This window comes from Haliotis asinina, chromosome 3 (assembly GCF_037392515.1).
Source record: "Haliotis asinina isolate JCU_RB_2024 chromosome 3, JCU_Hal_asi_v2, whole genome shotgun sequence".
Classification (NCBI taxonomy): Eukaryota; Metazoa; Mollusca; class Gastropoda; order Lepetellida; family Haliotidae; genus Haliotis; species Haliotis asinina.
Genome location: NC_090282.1, coordinates 33165083 through 33188246, shown reverse-complemented (window position 1 = coordinate 33188246; position 23164 = coordinate 33165083). Strand labels below are relative to the sequence as shown.

Genomic DNA, 23164 nt, shown 5'->3' with positions numbered 1-23164 from the left:
CTGAGTAAAACTAAAAGGCTCTGTGGAATACACATCAGTGACACAGTCAACAGAATCATGTGTAAACATTTGGCACAATCAAATCACATGATCCATATATAAACATATGGCACTGCATCAAGTCATAAATCAAACTCATAAAATGATTCAGATTATATATTTTCAGTCAAAAGAATAAATATTGGTGACTACTTGTCTCTCACAATAAATGCCTATCAAAGGCCACATGTCCATGCTCAGATTCAAAAGGATCAAATAAAAAAAAAATACTCAGGGTAACTAATTCAATTCTCATCTGTTGTCATCTGTTTCAGATGTTGTAACAAAGCTTCTGTTGTTTTCACTATTTTAGATGGTCATAAGTAAGAACTGATTGCACAAGAAACAAAGAAGACATTAAAAAATGGATTATACACATTTCCAGCATACAAAGTACATTATATTTTGGAGACATAGTTTCCACTTTTTTCTTTGAATTCCTGATGAAGATGCCAATATGGCGATGATGATATGGTTTTGATCTGGGATCCATTTCGTATGAAATAGTATAATGGTGAAACATTAAAATTAGGCACACCAAAGATTGCATGGTAAAGGGACATTAGACAATGTGTTCCTAGGTTGAAATATGAAGAATTACCCAACTTCTGAAGTTAGCAAAATCACAATTTATTCACGCAATCAGAAAACAATGAAATCAGCATATAAATTCCACACATTTAGTGTTTTTTTTTTTTTTCATTCATCCTCTGCTCGTGGCAGACAATTAAATTTTACATAATTCTTCATACAAGTTAATTGAAAGTTAGTCTGACTTCTGAACCAAACTTCTGTGAGTTACGACATGACACATGCTACATCTGTGGTGGTGTCAGTCAGCTGAATTTTCCAGTTAGAGTATCAGTATTGGACCCATGAAGATCCGGGTCAGAACTGGCCAGCAGCAACACATGCCTATCATACAAGGTGAAAAACATGTCATCGTATCCAAGCTGCACAAATCAATGCACATGCTGTTGATGACTGGATTGCCTCGTCCAGACTCAATTATTTACAGACTGCCACCATACAGCTGGAATATTCCTGAGTGTAAGTTTTGGTATAACTCAGTGAAGCATATAGAGTTGTTTATATAATTTCCCTGGAACAGATGAAAGATTGTCACCATGGAAGATATTTGACACGACTAAAAGATTTGATTTTAATGTGACTGATAATAAAAGATTTTGCAATCAATTAAAGAAAACACTAACAATAACCTCCATGAAAAATCCCATATCCAGTTTACTTTGGCTGTAAAGCATTTATATGAAATGGCACTTTCATCACAATTACAACCTGATCATAATCAAATCTGGCAATTGATTAACCAAAGCTATAACAATAACCACAATAAATATTTCACATCACATGGTTACCAATTTGTGATCAGGTAAACAACTTTGAATGGATCCCAAACTTCTAAATGTTCTGCCCCAAATAACAAATAACAGTAGTGAGTGAGTGCCACTTTTAGCAAAATTCCAGATATATCACGGTGGGGAAAACCAGAAATGGTCTTCACGTATTGTACTAATGTGGGGAATGAAACCCAGATCTTCAGCGTGATGAGCAGGCCCTTAAACATGTGCCTACCCAAGCCCACAAAAGTAATATTACAAAGACCAGGCTAGCTATTCTCAAAACGTTCGCAGCCCTACGGACTTATTAAGGCCCTTCTTAACACATTGGCTACAATCAAAGTTAAGAATTCATAGGGCTACGGACATTTCGAGAATAAGGGCCCAGACCTGTTTTCAGCTCTAATAAAAAATATGAGTTTCTTTCGCTTTGTGAAAAAATCCTGGAAGTCACTTCCACAAGAACTTCTTGTCACCCAGCAGATTAGCCAGTTCCTGATTGCAGGGGGCATAAAACTGATCAAGGATCAACCTGGTGCTTTCTAACATGGGCAGAGCTTTCTTCTTCTTCTTTGTGACACGAGATCTTCCCAAGTCCTCAATTTCCTCATACAAATCTACTGATGGCTGACCTGAAATAAACATTTTGTGAGCATATGGTGAGTGAGTGAATCTTGAGGTTCAACATTATTTCTAATCGATCTACTATCTGCAACCACAGCACATGCATGGAAATTCCCCGGACACAAGCTGCCAAGCATGAGTGCCAATCATCCTACTATTCCTAATTTCAACTGGTTTGTGACCCTGTGCATTGTTTACAGTCCTGTTCAGTTATAGAATTTGTCAACTGGAGTTGGGACGAAGTAGTGCACGTCTAAGATGTTTACAGGTCTACTTAAGCCCTTGGGTCTTACTGCTTTACTTGTCTGTGCCACTATCCATCCAGCAATGCCATCCATGGCAATCACCAACAAGAAGGTTCATGGCAATCACCAACAAGAAGGTTCATGGCAATCACCAACAAAGACAAAGGCATTAATTTCCCCCACAATGGCTAAAAACACTCTTCATGAATATGCCTACCAACATGTCAGAACTGACTGCAGCCATATAGCTGGAATAATGCTGTGTTAAACAACAAACCATCCATCAGGAGTGGGTAGGTAAGTGAGTGAGTAACTGAGTGAGCGAGTAAGAGAGACTTTACCGAGACATTGCTGTTAGCAATATTCCAGCAATATTCCAGCCTGCGATACCATGGGGTTTGAACATTACACCCAAGTGGGGAACCAAACCTCGGTCTTCAGCGTGACAAACAAAGGGTTTAACCGTAAAGCTATCACAACACCCGCAAAAGAAGAAAATTGTGAAAAGTCAAGCTTCAGTATTTCGGTTGCCACCCTGGTGTGTTTTTGTGGACAATATTTCAGATGAAACTGCTTACTGAGCTGAAGAAAAGAGAACACCCTCTTCATGTGCTCCGTGATGTTCTTTGAGTACTCTTCAGTCTTCAGGATAAGGAAGTGTCGCAGTGGAAATGCTTTCAACCATTCCTTCATATACAGACTGTAACAACCGAAGTGAATTCGTGTCTGAAATGAATTGACACAAATATTTCTTATTTCATTTACTTGTGTTAAAATACATGCTAAAAAGATCTGCACTGACTGAAATATGGCTGACATCTACAGATTATTTAGAAATATGATAAACAGATGAGAAACTGATGATCATACTTGGCAAGCATGAGGTAGATGTGATTTACATCCACATATAGCAGAATACACTCTGTGTCCATACTGTGTTTGGACACACTGAATTGGGCCTGGATTTTCAAAACTCTCTAAGCGCTAAGGTAGTCGTAAGTCAAGGTTAATATATGGCACTTATGACTATCTTAGCACTAAGAGATCTTCAAAAATCTATACCTAGGTAATAATTTAGGGAACTTTCAAACACTTTCTTACAAACACTTTCTGACACTTCTAGTCAAGATAACTATACCATAGTTTTGCAGTTAATGGTTCAGTGGTACCGGCACTAAGATGTAACTCTTATGAGATTGTTTAGCACAGTTTAATTGCAGTAGGTGTTTCTCCATAACAGTTAATACCAACACTGAAGCTTGCCAAAATAGTGAACAAAACAGCAGCAGTGGAATCAAGTGTTTTCACAGGGATTTCAATCTGACTCAAGGAAACTTCGATACCCGTAATCTGGGTTGTGCTGTGTATTCTCAATTCTAAGATGCTTTGGTGAAAGATCAAAAGGCACAGACGAAGTGAACTGCTTCAGACGATAATGTGCACTTTTTGCATTACGTCACAATGCAAAGTGAACTGTATCAGACGATACTGTGCACTTTTTGCATTACGTCACAATGTAACTAACATCCTGATGCACATTAGCTGCCATTGCCTCGTACAGCCTCCCACAGAAGACTAGTCTCTTGCATCCCGTTTTTTGTTATGCAGTTGTGTCAATCAGCTAACATCATGGTGGAAACATTACATTTCCGGACGGATACGATGCCTCATAATTCGACATTAATTTTACATTAATACAGTAACGTTTGCAATGTTATATTCCCACAATGCAGTCATGGAATGCTGCTTGACTAGTCAGGTTCATCTGAATGTGCTGATCTGAACTTACATTGGTCATAGAAACGTTCATATTGCCTCCTATCGTTTTCATTAATCACAAATATAACTAACTAATTTAGAGAAGACATTTAACCCGAACATAAACCGTGACCAAACTGTTTTTCTCATTTGTTTTTCTAATAATGTTCGTCTTAAGGTGGGGGTGGGCAGACACACCAAAAGAACAGTCCGTCAGTAAGCCCTGTGCGAGGATTCTCAATTTAGATCAGTGACACAGTGTTTGTTTATTTGCCTGAGTTTAATCAAATCTTAGAAAACAAATACAGTTCACTCTACCACCAAGTATAGTCTAATAAAGCACACTTTATTACACTACACTTGGTGATAGAGCAAACTGTATTTCTTAAACATAAAACTACCAGATTCACTCTACAGAATTATTTGGGAAAATAATGAGTACCAGACTCACCCTACTGAATAATTTATGGACAGATGTATTTGGCAAATATTGGAGGGGCAGTTTAAATGATCAGTTTGAAACTCAATATAACTGTTAGATGTGACATACTTCCAGTCTCTTGTAGACAGAGGCACTAAAGTAGCACTGCTTCTGAGTGTGGGTCTTCTGGCAGTTGGCAAGTATCTGCATGGATTTCTTCACGTCGTCATGAAAGTCTTCAGGTGTGTCACCCTGACGAAGGAAGAAGTAGTCCGAGTATAGTCTGTAACAGAAAGACATGATCAACATTACTAGTACAGTCTTTGACAGTGGTATTATCAACAACATTACAAGTACAGTCTGAGACAGAATGGTGTTATCAACATTACGAGTACAATCTGTAACAAAACAGCAGGATCAACATTTGAGTAGTCTGTGACTGAATGGTATTATCAATAACATTGATAACACAGTCTGTAAAAGAATTTCATGATCAAAAAGTGCAGTTCGCAAAAGACAGTCTAAGTAAACTTATCCTCAGTACTTTTCGTTACACTCCACCACTGAGCCTAACAAAAACCTGGGAGGTTACGACAGGTAACCTTTGAGATTGACCAATCAGAACACAGCTTTCCAAATCGCGAAAGTAGACATTCACACATCCCTTATTGACTTTTCATCTCGAAAAGGTTTGTACCCAAACGATTCCGAATGCTATTTAGCGTATGATCGCTTCCAGGTGATGCACACAGCGCACGTACAGCCATGACAACGGTGAGTAAACACTCGCTGAAAACAGTGTTTTTGACAATATTCAAGGATGTCAGCTTGCGGAAATATTAGCTAATGGTAACCATGTCAACACAAGCCCCAAAGCGTATATACTGCAGGTCAAATAATTGTGTCATATGCTAATTTTTGTTTGCGGAGAGACCTCTGTCAGTGACCTGAATATTTTGAAAGTCCCTCCGATCGACAAATAGTAGCCGTTGTCTTATTGGATAAATCTATTTAACCATCTCACATTTGATTGGACTGTCATTGGTTGCTCAAAGGTTACCTGACGCAACCTTCTACTAGGTTTTGTTAGACTCAGTGGTGGAGTGTAACGAAATACACTGAGACGAAGTTTACATAGACTGGCAAAAGAACAACAAAATTACAAGTACAATCAGTAATTGAATGGTATGATCAACAACTCTACAAGTATTTTCTGTGACCAAAAAACATTATCAACAACTTTGCAAGTAGAATCTGTAATTGGATGGCACAATCAGCAATACTACAAGTACAGACTGGTACAGAACATTGACAGGATGAATGATAGTCCCGGTACACACAGTAATGGAACAATCACAAGATAGAGATCAGTCCAAGTACAGACTAGAACAGAACCATAGGAAGATACATAACAGTCCTAGTCGAAGATTGCAATAGATTAACGATGAGAGATATATAGTCCAAATATACATCCTGTAATACAATAAGGTCATGGAGAATTAACAGTGCACAGTCTGTAAAAGAACATGAAAAATTATCACTTTGAGAAGTAACAGACTGTCTTTAACAATGACAGCAGAAATAACATTATAAATACACTGTGTAATTGAACAGGAGAAATAACAGTTGGAGTACACAACAGTCTGTAACAGATCAATGACAAGAGAAAAAACAGTATGAGTATAGTATGTAACAGATCAATGACACCAGAGACTGTGAGAAAATGGCAACAGTATAGTATATCACAAATTGAGCAAAACATTGCTGTGTCAAAATTTAATTCACTCACAAAAATATTTTTTGTTACCTGAGGTTTGACACAATCCAAAACTTATGAATAAAGAAAGGATATGAAGGGATCGAGTTTTTACTTTGAGTGAGTGAGTTCCGCTTTTCTCTACTCATAGCAATATTCCAACAATAACATAAGGGACACCAGAAAAGGCATTGTACACATGGGAATTGAACCCAGGTCTTCGGTGTGACAAGTGAATGTCTTAATGACTAAGGTTCCTCACCACCCCATTTTTACTTTGGGACAAGTGCAAGTTCCACACATCAAAGTTTAGCACAACAGTGTTCAACTGAACTACACAGGATGTATCTCAGTGGGGCAACAAAGTCTAAAGTGCTGTTGAATCAAGGATCATTAGAAGATTTTTCTAACCCAACACTTGTACATCCAGGCAAAGGCACGGGCCACAACTCTTGCTGCAATGAGAAAATTCAGATGTGTTTAGAAAATATCACATGTTCTGATATCTGGAGGTAGGCTACAGATGTTTTACTCACATGGCACCAGAGGACAACGGAGCATCTCTAAGATTTTTAACCCCTTTTACTAAATACAAAGCACAGTACAGTTGCTATACTTACCTATCAGTTGGGTTCCTCAGGATGAGGATGAACTTGGGGTCTGCATAGACATGTTTCATCAGCTGCGGGGTGTAGACACATGGTTCGCTGTGGCCATGGTTCTGAGGCAGCAGTGGCCAGCCTCGAAAGTCCCAAAAATCTGGTGGAGACCCATCCACTAAAAATCAACAAAAAAAACACGATCTTTGGAACATTCAGTCTCCATACTATAGCAAGCATCATTTTATGACAGGATTCCCATTTCTCCTTTTTCAGATCCAACTTAATTCAAGTGTGTGAAGACACTGGGAACTGTTGTACAGGAATACAATTTTTAAGCATTTATTTTATTATTTTCATTTTATTCAAACAAATAAGAATCTGCCAGTCCAGATGCTCTCTATCTCCTTTCAATTATCCTTTGAAATGAACCAATTAGACTTCCAAAAACAAGGATTAATTCACTGTCTTAGGAGCACAGGAGGTGGATTATGGTGGCTGTACCTCAGTCTAATGCTTTCACATAATGAGAGCCAAGGCCAAAGGAGGTAAAACTGGAGACAGGATATTCTGGCTTAGTTTGTTTTCACATTTTCAGATGCATTCTTCACACAAATGTGTTGGGCATGCAGAACACAGCAAACTGTCCTTTACTTGTTACGCTGATTCAGCACTTTCTAAACTGACTCTCCCTCACAGCAGCCATATGCACTTCAATAACTACTTCCAGTTGTGTAGAATAATGCTCACAATATTGATCACTGGATTGTCTGGTCCAGACTTAATTATTTACAAACCATCTCATACATATCTGGACTAATACTGAGTGCTGCCTTAAATAACAAGAAGACACAGTCATCAATATCCCCCGCATTACCTCCAATTTCAGTCTAAGAAGCGCCAAAAATATTTTATTCAGAATTCCAAAACTATCAAAAGGCACCAGTACACCACTACACCAATCGATGTGTCAAGTTTGGTGAAGAAATATTGAACAGTTTTAGAGTTCTGCTCTGGAAAAGACGGACGGATGGATAGGGTGCAGTTTAATACCCCCCGTAAAACGCGTTTTGGGGGATAAAAACAACGTCAATGACTACTTACTTGTGATGAAGTGGGAAAAATTCTGATCTTTTCCCTTCATCAATGTCTGCAGCTTGTGAGCCAGTGGGTCAAAGTATTTGACATACTGTCTAAATTTACGTATTCGTGCACGGGAGTAACCAACGTAACCTGTAAAAACAGTAAGTGAAACTAATTGTACATGTCCATGGTATTTTCTACATAAGTCCCAAAAAATATATTATGAAAACACTAATCTCAAAATTACGTTGTGCAGTCAAGGATTATAGTTCCTTTTTTTCAGCTGAATGGGAAACATTTTGCTTTACATTTGTATTATGTAAAATCAATAATTACATCACAAGTACAACACATGGACAAACACAACAGATTTTCACATTTCCTCTCTTATTTCCATAGGGTTTCTTAAAAATGTCACAGCACATTATCATGTAAAAATCAATATACATCACAATTATGACACAAACAAGGATATCACAAGTTTACACATTTCAGTGTTTTTGTTGGTGTATGTCATTGTTATCCTGTACACATTTGCACTTTTTGACCACAACAAAACTTAGGGAGTCAACATTTCACAGTCACTAACATTTATTTTCTTTCCTTTATTTCTTCTTTCTTTCTATAACTCATATTCTGTAATGCACACTCTAGTTGGTGTCCAAAGAAACAGTATAAGTAAAGGTAACCATGGCAACCATGCGGGAAGTCAGAGGACTATCAGTATTGACCAAGAGGCAATCTTAAAAGTAACTCTAGAAATGCTTGAAAAGTGTTTTTTGGCTTCAATATCAATATGATGAATTTGACACAAGATGAAAGCACATGTACATGTACAACTCTACCTAGTTGTATATTAAAGCTCTGATGAAAAAATGCACTTTAGGGCTGTCTTACCAGGGGGAAGTGTTTACGTTTCAACAACATTCGTAAATATACTTTGTAAAAACTGTAGTTTTGAAATACAGACTATAATTATTCATATGCTATAGTCTCAACTAATCAAATTACATAAATGACTTTAAAAGATTTGCTTTTCTGAACATCTGTTTTTGAAAATTATGGAATTCTTGTAGTAGTTATATTCAAAATAATTAACAAAGTCTCAATTCAAATCACATAGATAATCTTGTTCACCCAAGAAGTTTCACTTCGCATATGAGCACTGAACTGGCAACATGATATAACTTGATATATCTGCAGAACAACTGATTGCAAATTCATACCAGTTTTTCATACTGGAGAAACAAAGGGACAAACCTCTTTTCAGACATGAGTGTGTAAAGATGTTAAATTGACTTACAGTCAGGTGTACAAAGTTGTAAACATATCATTTACCTGAGGGTCGTGTCAAAATCAAAACCTGTTAGGAAACTTTGATAAGGGTGTCATACAGCATGCATTTTATAAAGAGTATGAACGCAAGATCACACTGACATGTGCTAAAATACAAGGTGATATCAAATATACCATAAATGTCTCAAAAACAACTCTCATTGTAGCTCTGGTAGAAATGGGGTTCAGGTACACCAAAAGGTGAGATGACAGATCTGTGTTTAGAGAAAAGTTCTCAATCCTGTCTATTTGTTAAAAAGTTGTTAAATTCTAAATATTTTAGATATTTAAATACTTACCTTACCACAGGACATATGCATATTACCTCAAGTTTCGCATAGAAGATGTCACTGATTCTCATGAATGGCTACCTCATGTATCGACGAGTGTATAGGCACGAAAGTGGCATGATCTCCTGAACCGTGCAAGCGCGGACCTTTCAAAATTCACTTTTACTGAAAAAGAATATCCAGTCCGAAGAGCCCAAAGAGGGGAGAAGCATCCAGCGTTGGGAGGGAAATCACCATCCTTGGGTAAGGTAAGTATTTAAATATCTAAAATATTTAGATTTTAACAAAATTTTAATTTACCTTACCATAGGACATATGCATAAGGCTTCGACAGTAGGTTGGCGGTGTCGGGCTCCAGAGGACCAAAGCCAACAGATGCCAGCAGATATCATGCAATCCTGAGAAATCAAAGGAGTCAGGTACAGGAAACATCCTGTAACATGAGAACACAGGTAGTAACTTGAAGAACTCCATGGAGCCGATCATAGCACAATATGAAAGAGAACCATGAGACCTACAGGTAAGAAACAGTAGCTACCTAATGAGCGGTAGGACAGGTGAGCTGTTGAGCGACCACTGGAGGACCCAAAGACTGGAGACCTTGCACGTCCTCCATTGCCAAGTTGCATAGGTAGTGGCTGGCAAAGACCGTCAATGATCTCCAGAAGCAACCCTCCATTATAGCTGGAACCATGCAATTCCTGTGGAGAGCCATCGTGGAAGCTAAAGCTCTAATTTCGTAGGGTTTGTGAGCTGTGGGATGAGGCAGTCCTTGGGCATCGTAAGCGGCCAGGATTGTAGCAAGCAACCATAAAGCAACAGTGTTCCTATTTACCTCGCCCTTGCACGTTGACGAAAAAGGAATGAACAATCTCTTCCAACCTCGTCTCAACAGAGCAGACCGAGCTATATAAAGTTTTAAAGCACGCACTGGGCACAGCAGGTTCTCCTCCATATCGACAGGGGCCAAAATTGCAGAGAGAGGAGGAATGGTAAACAGTCGATCGGGCTGACCTGGCAACTGATTTTTCACAATAAAGTCCCAGAACAAACCTAAATGGGCACATCCATGACGAGACTGGTCAAACTTGATCCGTGTAACATCCAGAGTATGGATCTCACTTACCCTGGCAGCGGTAGCCAGAGCCAGGACAAGTTGTCAAAAGAAGCCTCCTCCAAAGGTTCGTAGGGACGGCCTCGAAGATGTTTCAGGACGATGTTACGGTCCCAAGCTGGAGGACAAAATCTGATCTTCTGATCCTCTAGTTTGAACTCCTTGAGCATAGCTGTAAGCTCCGGTACTTTAGAAACTTGTCTATCACATTTGACGGCCAGAGCAGAGTTCAACTCTGACAAAATGGGTTCCTGTGGTACTGCCCTAGAGACGCCTTGGAGAGCGGAGGAAAATAAGGAAATCAGCAATGAATTGCGGTGATGCAGACAAGGGATCTTGAGATTTCTGGGTGCAGCACTTCTAAAAGGACAACCATTTATCGTCATACAAAGATCTGGTAGAGGTACGATGAGCTTTGGCGATGACTTTAGCTACTCGGGTCGGGTAACCCTTAGCTCTCTATGCCTTTTGTAAATGACCCATCCATACAGATGAAACCTGATCGGGTCTGGATGTAAGTTGTAACTGATTACTGTGAAGGTGGCACAGAAGGATGTGTCCGTCGGCAAGACGGCGCAGCTCTGGAAACCACGACCTGGTTGGCTACCAGGTCGCGACCAAAAGCAGACGAATCCTCTTTGTCTGTCTGATTTTCAGATGATTGCCGGCAGTAGAATTGGCGGAGGGAAGGCGTAATCATCAAATCCTTCCCATCAGAGGGACATGGCGTCGACTGCCCAAGCTGCTGGATCTGGAATTGGGGACACGTATACTGGCAACTGATGATTTAGACTTGTGGCAAACAGATCTATCAGGGGACGCCCGAGATTCCGGCACAGAAGGTGGAACGCTTCTGGGTGGAGCATCCATTCCGTTGGAGACGGTCTTCTGGGCCTGGACAGAGCTGTTGCTATGATGTTGTTGCTGATGTAACAGGAAGCGCACATGTAGTTCGTCCCTCTGAAGAAAAGGTAGAAGAAACCGTTGAAGAGGCCGGAGCATGAGGCGACCTCTGTGGGTAAGATCTTGAGCTGAAGTGAGGAGGAACAACAGAGACTACCGCTCTCTCAGGGTCAGAGGCTGAGAGAGGCCTAGGGTCACGAACCTGAGAATCTTCTCCCAATGGGCTGGAGGAACTTTGACCAAACTGGAATGACTCACAAAAAGACCCCCAATGAACGTCAGTTCCTGTGACAGCATGAGATGTGACTTGTCAAGATTGATAATCCACCACAGTTACTGAAGAAGGCAAGTGGTGAAATTCAACTGTCTGCGAAGCAACTGAGATTCGAAGTTGTTCAGGAGGCAGTCATCTATGTAGGGATCGAAGTTTATTCCCCTCAGATGAAGGAATAGGGCGATCAGAGACGTGATCCGTGTAAACAGCCACAGGGCCGAAGGAATTCCTAAAGGGAGGACCCTCCACTGGTAATGCACCCTGAAGAAACTTAAGGTGGTGCCGAAAAATTGGAACATGGAGGTATGCGTCCTGCAAGTCGAGACCGGCTAACCACGTTCCTGGTCGCAGCTTGGCATGCAGTAGACCAAGGGTAACCATACGAAAATGAGGCAGGTCCGAAAGGCATAGACAGTTGAAAACCGCCATGTTGTGGATCATCCAAAATTTGTCCAAATCCTTCTTGGGGACAAGGAAGATGGGAGAGTAAAACCCTGGGGAGTGAACGGGATCGACTACTAACTCTATGGTCTGCTTCTCCAACAGCACTTGAATATTGGCTTGAAGTAAGAGCTGCCATTCCTGAGAGTACACTCGCGCCTGAGGTGCAGATGTTAGTGGCGGCAGGGTGACAATCGGCAGTTTGTAACCGGTCCTTAAGATGTTTGTGACGTAGGGATCTCCTAGGAATGTCCAGTTGGGCCAAAAGATTCCTAGTCTCCCACCAACTGGTGTCAGGTGAACAGGCATGACTGGGGGTGGGAGGACCCAGTCGTGAGCGTTGCCATCTTCATCGGGAGGCGGCATCAGTGTCGGCATGGGGATAGGTAAACAGCTCCGGCGTCGAGCCCAGTCCTGGTGTTGGCATCATCGTCGCCATCGGCATTGGCGTCGGTAGAGGCTCCAAAGTCGGCATCGGCGTAGGAAACACAGCCGGCTCAGTAGAGGGAGATGCCACTGGCATCAGAGCAGAAGGCAGCAACTGCATCGGCGTCGGTGTCGGCATCAGCATTGATTCAGGCGTCCCAACAGCGGGCTGTAATAAAGACCGGAGCAACTTCTGCACCTCCGGGTGACTTAAGGCATTGGGGCGAGATAAGTCAACGAAGGAATCAGGACGGTGCAGCTCTGGAGACGGCTGATCACACGTCGAGTTGTGAGAAGAATCCTGCGTCAGCGCTGGCAGCTGTCACTCCGGAGTCTCCTGTAGCGACGAACGGTATCCTAACGACGACGCTGGTGACGACATCTTCCTGCGCCTTTGAGAAAAACGCTTCAACGTCAAGAGAGCAAGAAACGGTGGCGCAGTCCGGACACCAGGGGTAGGGGTCCTTCGCTGACTTTAGGACTTTACACACAGTACAAAACTGATGAGTCATAAACAGCTACTGCAGTGTACAAGCAAGAAAAACTTATAAAACTCGTATAGTAGAAAACACCCCTACATAAAAAATGCGACAAACGCCCCTGATTAATAAAAATAGGCACATCCAAAAGCGGGGTAGAGACAACAACCAAGACGGCTGCCCCTACAACCAAAGACATGCTACGTGAGAAAAAAGGAAAAAGTATAGAGCAAATGGATAAACCATAAAGATAGCCAAGTATAAATTGGTGTAGGAACTAACCCAAGTTACGCACACCATGCCAAGACTACGCAAGAACCCCTGAGATGTGAGAAAAACACGACCCACGTCAAACGGCAACTGATAAATTTACATGAGGTAGCCAGGTAAGTGAAGTCAATTCTATTATTCACTGATGTAACATGAAAGTAAAATACCTACCTACACCTATGTGAATAACCAAAGAACAAGGTAGAAGTCTGAAAAAAAACTCAAACTATAGCGAACCAAACGAAACGTCCGGACACAAGGACACTTGAAGTAAAAGTGAATTTTGAAAGGTCCGCGCTTGCGCGGTTCAGGAGATCACACCACTTCTGTGCCTATTCACTCGTCGATACATGAGGTAGCCATTCATGAGAATGGCGAATCAATGACTGTCTGATCTCTTCTAAGCGAAGCTTGAGGTAATATGCATATGTCCTATGGTAAAGTAAGTTAAAAATTATACACATTGATGAAAGTGGTGTTATAAAAATCAGTCAAACAATCAAATGTGGTTCCCTTCAGATTGTTCTAAGGCATCAGTGATATCATCAGACAAAGGTGTCTAGACACCTGATTACCATAGTGAGGTGAATGGGCAGGTACTTTTGAAATGGTTCAAACATAAGCACTCATGAGCGCTGTCACGATGTCCGTCTGCCAGGTGGGTCACAGATTAGCTTGTTTCTTAGAAATGTTTCTACCATGGAATTTTTTCCAATTTTTTTCGATATTTTAAGGGTAATCTTTATGATTAGAGAATGGAGCATCATGACTAATCACATATTAGGTCGAGGTGGTATGAATGATTATACATGAGGTTTGAATCTGAAATATCAACCATTATCAAATTGCTAAAAAGCATTTTCCAATCATTTCTGGCATTGCTTTAGCTAATGCTATAATTCTACAGCATGCATTTAATACTACAACACAGAATTGTCTTGTAGCAATGTTAGTTTGATTTCAAGAATGATTTGTTCAATAATGATTAAAGTTTGTTTGTCTTTTTGACAAATCAGACCATAGGCAAACAGCAAATGTAAGTGGTTGCTGCAATCAATGTGGTGTTCAATGACATTTGATTACATGAAGTTGTTAGCATTTTGGTATAAAACAGAATTTGGTAGAATAAAAAAATGAGGACTGTAGATAATACGTTTCAGTCTACCTGTTTCTCTCTTTATTGAATGTTATCTACATATGGCAGACCAGATAACTGATGTTATTTGAAACCAGCAACCACTGCCCAGGACAAACCCGAGAAAATGTGTTCCACCACAACCCTGAGTTAAAAATGGAATGGATTTTCTGAAAAAAGTCTAGAGATGCCAGAAACCAGGGTTTAGAGAAATTAATTCTGTGAACTACAAACTTATTGTGTTTGGTATTCCTGGAACTTCTTTCTCAACTGTGCGTGAAAGAATACCATATTTCCTCCAGGTCCACCATAAGGCTTCTTTATCGAACGGTGCATCAGGGTTTATGATGTCTGGATGGAGGGTGATACGTGTGCTTAAGTCAGTCGTTGCACACTTGGCACAGCCCAGGATATGAAAGTATGGCAAACATCGAAGCTTGGATTTCTCAAACCAGCATGGGTTCTTCAGCTGTTTTAGGTATTTAGGTCGATCCTGAAACAGAACTCTATGCCATGAGATTAAACTGTACTTGAAAACAAATGGTCTTTTACAAATTTAAAGATAACATATACTCTAAGATGGTACATAAATCAAATACTGACATCACTATAAAGGAAACCATGTCATTGAAACTGCTCATTTTGACAATTCTCTCCCACAAACAAAATTCCAACCAATCAAAGGGGCACGTCTTTGTGATGTAATGTGAGGTATGCATATGAGGGGCACTCTACACTGCTGGGCGTAAAATATCTTGTTTACAGATTTTTCTAAATCTGATTTCATGACAAATGTTTGAAAAATGAAAGTTTTCTGTTTTCACAATTTTGTCATTTATTCTTGTCACCTGCTTTGCCTAGCTTGAGAGCTACAATTTGATTTTATAGATGATTCTGTCAAAATCACAAGTTGTCATAATGGTCACCTGTTGATAGGAGTGGGCAATAATATCGGTTAAGTAGTATATTGCAATATGAACTTCACAGTACAATATGTTGCAGTACACTTTTCGCAAACCAGTTCATCCGATTTTCGTGATCATGTATTTCCTTTATATTATTAAACATTAATAGTTTTGAGAATGTTTATTGGTCATGCAATTGTATTTGCGTGACTTTTAACCCATATTAAACAAGTGTTTGCCACTGACATGGCAACATACCCTGCCGCTTAAGAAGAATGAAAACTTTATAACATATTCATTACTCTTTACTTTTTGCTCACAGAGTCACACACAAGACGTGTGAAATGACTGATGTCAGGATAATCGCCCAGTGTATGCTGTCAACATATTTGAGGACATTGGTTGCAATGTTGTATGAAATATTGCGTTAATATAAGTTTGAAAAGTGGACAATGTGTTGTGGTCATATTTTATTTGCACAATCCCCTAATGTAGACTCACCAAACTTGAACTTAAAGACATAAAATAGTTCATGAGATATGTTAAACTTAAAGAGTGTGAAAAGTGTTCAAAGTGTCATAGTGACCCTGAAAAGAAGGGCAAGGTCATCAATACTGACTGGTGTCTGTGTGATCCCCCAGGGTAGGCTGTCACCAATTTCAAATATATTGGGTACAATAGTTCATGAGATATTGCATTAACAAGAATCTTTACCATGAGATATTGCATTAACAAGAATCTGAATCATGGTGACCTTGAAAATAAGGTCAAGGTCATCAAAACTGACTGTTGTCTGCATAATCCTGCAATGTAGGCTGTCGCCAAGTTTGAAGACATTGAGTACAATAGTTCATGAGATATCGCATTAACAAGAATCTGAAAAGTGGCCAATGCGTCGTGGTGACCTTGAAAATAAGGTCAAGGTCACCAAATTTGACTGGTGTCTGTGTAATCCCCCAATGTAGGCTGTCACCAAATTTGGAGATGTTGGGTACAATAGTTCATCAGATATCACATTGAAACAAATCATGTCGTACATACGGACATACATAGAGACACCACTGAATACATAGAGAATGAAAAAGGCAAATTGGTTTTGGCAGTTGATGCTTTTTTCTCAAGTCTGACACTTAAGAGTGCAGTCTTCAATTTGGAAACATTTTCCATTGATCTCTTGTGTGATGACAACATTGGCTAGTGCCACTGTTTGAAAACAGTTTGTTTGTTACCTTAACCAAGTGTTACACTTTCACAATATATTGCAATACCAGGGTTCAATTTAGTGTTGTGTTACTTGCACTGGTGCAACCCAATATTATAAATCACAGCCTAGTTATACGCCTAACTTACACCAGGAGCAAGTCAAATTTTGAATGGATAAACTTCTGAATAAAACATCTAATATTTGCACCTACATATTGCATTCAAGTAGTGCAGTTGGAATTTGGCTGGTGCAACTAGGTTTTTATCTTAGACTGTACCATCCTTGATATCTCTTGGGTATATGTTCCAGTAAGTCTCCAGTATACCATGGATGCATCTATGGCTCAGTCTGAAAATTTTATCACCTCCCTCTGCTGGCTCCACATTCTCACAGTAGCCAATCAGCTAAGCTGCAGTTACAACTAAACTTGCCAGTGTCAAAAAAGATAGCAGTCGCAGTCATGAAGGTTGTTTCACAGACACATTCACAGGTCTGAAAATTTATTCAAAATATATGCAAGAACTCCTTCTGCCTCTTTCGGAGAACCTGTGCATGGTTAATGTTGTCAACTTTAATCACTGAGATGATTTTAAAAAAAAGCCAAGTGAGTTGTGATTGGCTCACTCAACTTCCCAGTGTATATACCCGATTAGATAAAAAGCCAGCTAGTGGTAGTAAAACATTTCTTTCATTGATGGCAAATAAGATTTTGCATGACATACCTTATGAAACATGACAGTATTGATTAACCACAAGTTTTTAAAGAATACATTTGGTGTTTCGCTTAAGACTAACAACAAGTCTTTCATATGTAATGGTTAGAAGGGTACACAAATAAAAGTTTTTTCGTTCTTTAACTATAAGCAGTTGTCACTGATCAGTTCTCTCTCTCACCATGCAGAAGAGGTCCTCCACCCCATCTCTGGACACAGGTCTTAGACATCTCTTGCAGCTGTTACTGTCCTGTGATGTCTTGGACCTAGAACCTGCACAAACATAGAGACTCAATGTATCAGCTAGTCTGACTCAGAGTGTAGATGGTGAGAGTGAGTGAGTGAGTTTAGTTTTACACGTCTTTCAGCAACATTACATCAATACCACAGTTGTGAACACCAGAACACACGAGAAACACATGCAAATCAGAAGTCAACTGAAAACAACATTTTAAGCAGAATATGTTTTAAACAATGTCCAATTATTGGTTTGATAGTATCCACAAGACTGGGACTGGGAGTCCAAACTGTGAACACCGAACGAAATATACACCCAAACAAAATGACAACATAAATAAATACCCAGTAGGTTAAGATGTTATTGGGAACGCTTCATAAAATATTATATCAGAAACTGAACCTTGGCACCCCAACCCACAACCTGATCCTTGTATGAGTGAGTGAGTATAGTTTTACACCACTTTTAGCAATATTTCAGCAATATCACAGTGACAGACACCAGAAATGGGCTTCACACATTGTATGAATGTTGGGAATGAAACTAAATTCTTTGGTATGATGAGTATAAGCATTAACTGTGAGGCTTCTGCACCACCCCCTTACATGAGTGAGTGAGTGGGGGAGTTTAGTTTACTATCATTTCGAGCAATATTTCTGGGATATCTCAGTACATGTACATCAGTTGTCAAAGCAACATAGACTCTGATGGAGGTCCAGTACATTTAGAACTTTAAAGATACCTATGAGCATGAAATGGTGTTAGCAAACCTTGGTTAAGGGAAGCAACTCTAACAGCAAACTTACCGCAATTACTGTTAGTCCTAAATACTTATGTAAATGTGCATGGCAAAGTGTGATTCGTGTGAATGAGTGTTGGACCAAAGACATATTACTTTCAGCAATACAAGGTCCGTTGGTTTCAACATCCAAGGGAGTTATGTCCCTTGTGCCCCAACTCACTCTTGTCAGCAACTGACCTGCAATCTGTGGGGGTCCAATTGTTACACCATGGGATATTATGTTGTTGACATAGAGGATTGAGATGACTGACAGGACTCCAGTCACTAAGAAGATGCCTTGAAGACATCGGCCAGTGTGGCAGGAAACCATGATCCTGTGAATGGCCCAAGGACAGCTAGCATGTTTACTGGCTTCTGTAATGAAAAATAAAAAATAATCAAAGGGGCGGATACAGCTTTTTGAGAAAGAGGGGAATTCACACCATTGAGAAAAATCGTGGTGCACACCTTAGTTTCCCCCCAATTTTCAATGGTCATTAAACAAAAATTTCAGGACAAAAAAGTGGGTGCACACCCCTGAATCCCAACTGTGGGTCTGGGAGTGAGTGAGTGAGTTTAGGTTTACGCCGCACTCAGCAATATCCCAGCTATATGGCGGCGGTCTGTAAATAATCGAGTCTGGACCAGACAATCCAGTGATCAACAACATGAGCATCGATCTGCATAATTGGGAACCGATGACATGTGTCAACCAAGTCAGCGAGCCTGACCACCCGATCCCGTTAGTCGCCTCTTACGACAAGCTGAGTCGCCTTTTATGGCAAGCATGGGTTGCTGAAGGCCTATTCTACCCCGGGACCTTCACGGGTCACTGTGGGTCTGGGTCCAACTATGAATCACAATCACCATCAGTGTATGAAACAAGCCAAAAACCCAGCCAAACATTAGAACTGGTTACTTCAAAATGTTACCAGCCCAAAAAGTGTTCAACCAAACCAGACACTAAATTACGGGGAATTTACTCAGACACATGGAACATCTAACATTTTTACCAGGACTGGCTAGCTGTAAATTTAGACTGTCCATCAGAAATCTAGCACATCTCAGGTAGTCAGACAGGCCTTATTTCATACACTGTCATTATACAATTTGAGTATCACACATACAAGCACTGATAATTCAAAAGGCGATCTTATACATGTGACGAGTACCATGCAATATATCACATTGATTTTCAAATAAATAATGTTATCAATAGCTTTCAGGCTGTCATTCATATCTGTTCTAGTACTCATTGATGTTTGTACACTGGGAACATTAGGCTTCACACAATGTACCCATGTTAGGAAGTGAACACTGACCTTAAGCATGACAAGCAAATGCATTAACCACTAGGCTACCCCACCACTGCTTAAGCATCTAAACATACTGGGTATAATTCATAGTTGAAAAGAATATCTGACATACAAAGGGCAATAGTCATTAACAGATAACATTGATGAGTGTGCTTGACTGAAAGCTGGGGACAAAGTTGGCAGAAGAGATCTTTTGGCATCAGACATGTTACTAAACTTCCAAAGGCTGTGAAAGAGAACACAAAGGAAACTCTAAGAGATATAACAAAAAAAATTATTAAAAAATCCGGGAAAATTACTGAGAAAAAGACTGTCCAGAGAAATCAGGAATGAATTGAATTTTTCAGACATGGAAGGAAGATTTCAGTGTAATGTAAACAAACAAAAGCATGTGAAATTGCGTCAAATAAAAATTCATGATTTATAAAGACCATGGGGGGAAGTGAATATATTCAAATCATTTGTTGGCTTTCATTTGTAGGGAGCAATGAAGCCATAAGTCACCATGTTGTGTGCTAGCCATCGCAAAGGAAGGTATTAAGGTATGGTGTTGCACATCATGAAGCAGTGTGAAAATGTGAACACCATCTGCAATTGAAGTGAGTACAGTTTAATGCCATTTTTAACAATATTCCATAAATATCACAGAAAGGGACAACAGAAATGGGCTTCACATGTTGTACCTATATGGGGAATCGAACTTAGGTCAACAGCTTGATGAGCGGATGCTTTGACAGTTATCTGGTTATACTACCCCACAGTCCCATCTGCAGCTTGAAGTATACACACTCTGAAATATTTGGACATTACTGAACATATTCAGCCAGTCATCAACAAAGTGTACAGATTTAAAACTGACGATAATCCTGCTCACTGGGGCACGAGCTGTGGAACTTACATAGAAAACACTTTTGTCAGAGTGACTGAAAGCCTGGCATAGTCTCAATAAAATATTGAGCATTTCGTCCATTGGATCTTTGGATAACTTTATAAATTACAACCATTCATCCTAGTAATCATAAAATTTCCTTTGAGGCTGAGAAATCACTGCTGTTCAAAAACATATAATCCAATCAGTTGAAATTTTCATGAAAGTCTGGATGGATATTGGCTTGTTGTGGGTTGCGAATATGTTAGTTTAGTTTTAATCAAGCTGGGTTTCTTCAAGTCATTATTATGACGGAAAGAGTTCCAGTCAACATCAATGAATATTTATTTCAAAAAGCCGATTCTTCAAATTTGCGAAGTTTTGTAAACAAACGACCGTTACATTGAGAATGACAATTAACCTGTTTCTAACGGTACGCTCGGTACAGTGCTCTCGGCTAGAGAAATTCTACATATCTAAAACCAATGCAGAGATATTATCAGTTCCTAAATAAACCATGTCGCACCATGTTGCTCATCAATAAAGATTATCCACATCTGACTCTGCAACAATCTAAAAATGGCACCAAGATTACGTTCTCACTACCGAGACCATCGATCGGATTCATTACACTGTTCTGCCATTAATTCTGCGCGTGAGAGCGCAAAATTCATTGTTTTCTAAAATGCTTCTAAAGTGCACTACATTAACGCAAATCCCAAAAGTTTTCGAGAGACATTAGTAACGTTTCACATACCAACACACCCCAACAACGCTCGGCCAGTGTACTCAGTGTTTGTTTTTCTTTAAGCACGTTTTCCGTTCCTCCTTTTCCACCAAAGGGAGATAAGCGTGTGGAATTAGATTACCACTAGTAACATTTCAGGAATATTTAGAAAGAACAAAGACGGATATACGTCTTTGGACAAATTATCTCAAATTTCGCCTTGGGTAAAACCTAACTAAAGCACAGGGGATTTCTCTTTTTCGGTTATATCACAGAATAATATTAGCATTAATATTAGCATTATATGTTTATAACCAACACAGCCCCGTCGCTGTATGAATTTTTAGAGAGATATCGCGATGGAGCTATTATAAACATTAGATTTTCATAAGACTGGTTATCAGGATGATGAAATGATAGGCACTTGAAATATACATCAAATTAGAGCATTGGACCGCAACCTTAAAGGGGCACTGATGCGGAGCGAATAATGTTTCTCGCCAACGGTCTAATTACGAAACCAAACCGCAATTTGGTCAGCGCCCGCTCCTTCGACCGTGACGGACAAAGGAACTGGGCTCCTGTCCATATTAGCAGAATTTTTTCACCTAAACAGTCAGGAGGCCGGATGCCCATCATATGCCATTTGTTTAAAAATATCCATGGTATTCCTTGTCCGATCGTAACCAAATATCCCAGCAGTGTAGTACTTTTCGGATGCTTGGATGGTATAGTTACTGATCTAATTTGATCCTATTTCTGCGTTTTTAACCTCGATATTTAATCATGTTACATGAAAATATTATGTCTACAGGCACGCAGCAAGCCATTTGTTTCAGTACGGAAGATTGCAAAGCTTTATATTTAGGTAGTTTTGAGTGTTGGTTGAGCTGTGATAGCAAATATCATACGTAAATTTTGGTAGCTATGGTAGCTACAATGGTTTCTTATTTATGATAATAAAAACACACAGTTGATTTATTTGAATTCGTAAACAAAAAACGATGACTTTGCCTTTGGTAGAGAAATCTGAAAATTTTCTTACGTAAAAAAACCCTTATTTCCCATATTTACCAAAGTACACAGCAAATGCCAGTGTGTATTCCTTATGTAACGAAATTCCGTTGGTATCCTCAAAACAGTTTCGGCCCATAAGTGTTTTCAGGCTGCATGCGACACAGAGATTACATCTTCCTTGCTGTAACTCGCGCTTGATGGTGTAAATACACGTATTATTTGTCATCATTCCCTGGATGGTCAATTAATGATTTTTTAACAGGTATAATTAGTAGTAACACCACTTCGGTTACTCAAGAAAGGTTCCCATTTGGCATTTCTCCTGTCTGGAGTAAATACTCAACATTATAAATTAAGGTCTGTAATGGCAAATGTATTGTATGTTATGTAATATGTGCATGTAAGTGATGCAAGAGGTTTTATCAGCTGAGTTACAAAAGCAAACATCGATCAAAGGATTAACCGATAACACACTGATTGATTAATTACTTTTATCTTCTAGCGGATTTGTCAAAAGGCAGTGTGTGTAGATGACAACACCCTGTCGTAAAGTGTGAGTGCAAAAACAACATCCTCCCTTCAAAGAATTATCCACCCTTGCGTTGATTGATTGATTGCTCATTATTGGTTAATTAAATTACTTAGAATAGTGGGCATCCAACAATTAGTTGCCAGGTGTGCTATCTTGGGAGACCAATGAGAGGTTTATCTGGTTTTCACCAGTGTGAAAGACGTGAAACGATGTGTTACTTTTTCGCAAATGAGACAGTTGTAAGACACGCGACACAGAGCAGGATTATTTACCAGCTGCAGATGAATGGAATACGATTTCTTTTACGTGG

At 39.7% G+C, this 23164-nt stretch overlaps 1 protein-coding gene across 2 annotated transcripts; it reads right to left on the bottom strand.

Moving 5' to 3' along the window:
- Positions 1–1205: 1205 nt before the first annotated feature.
- LOC137276750 (carbohydrate sulfotransferase 15-like) lies at positions 1206–21414 on the bottom strand. 2 transcript variants are annotated; one of them, XM_067808390.1, is made up of 9 exons: positions 21336–21414; positions 18593–18769; positions 17557–17648; positions 14842–15046; positions 7908–8036; positions 6825–6981; positions 4578–4731; positions 2848–2995; positions 1206–2032 (listed from the first exon to the last, which is right to left on the bottom strand). In XM_067808390.1, the coding sequence occupies exons 2-9, from the start codon at positions 18723–18725 to the stop codon at positions 1851–1853; spliced, it is 1200 nt and encodes a 399-aa protein (XP_067664491.1). In that variant the 5' UTR covers positions 18726–18769; positions 21336–21414; the 3' UTR covers positions 1206–1850. The 2 variants fall into 2 exon arrangements, with proteins under 2 accessions (XP_067664491.1, XP_067664490.1); XM_067808389.1 differs by having other exon boundaries at positions 14788–15046; positions 21336–21405.
- Positions 21415–23164: the final 1750 nt, after the last annotated feature.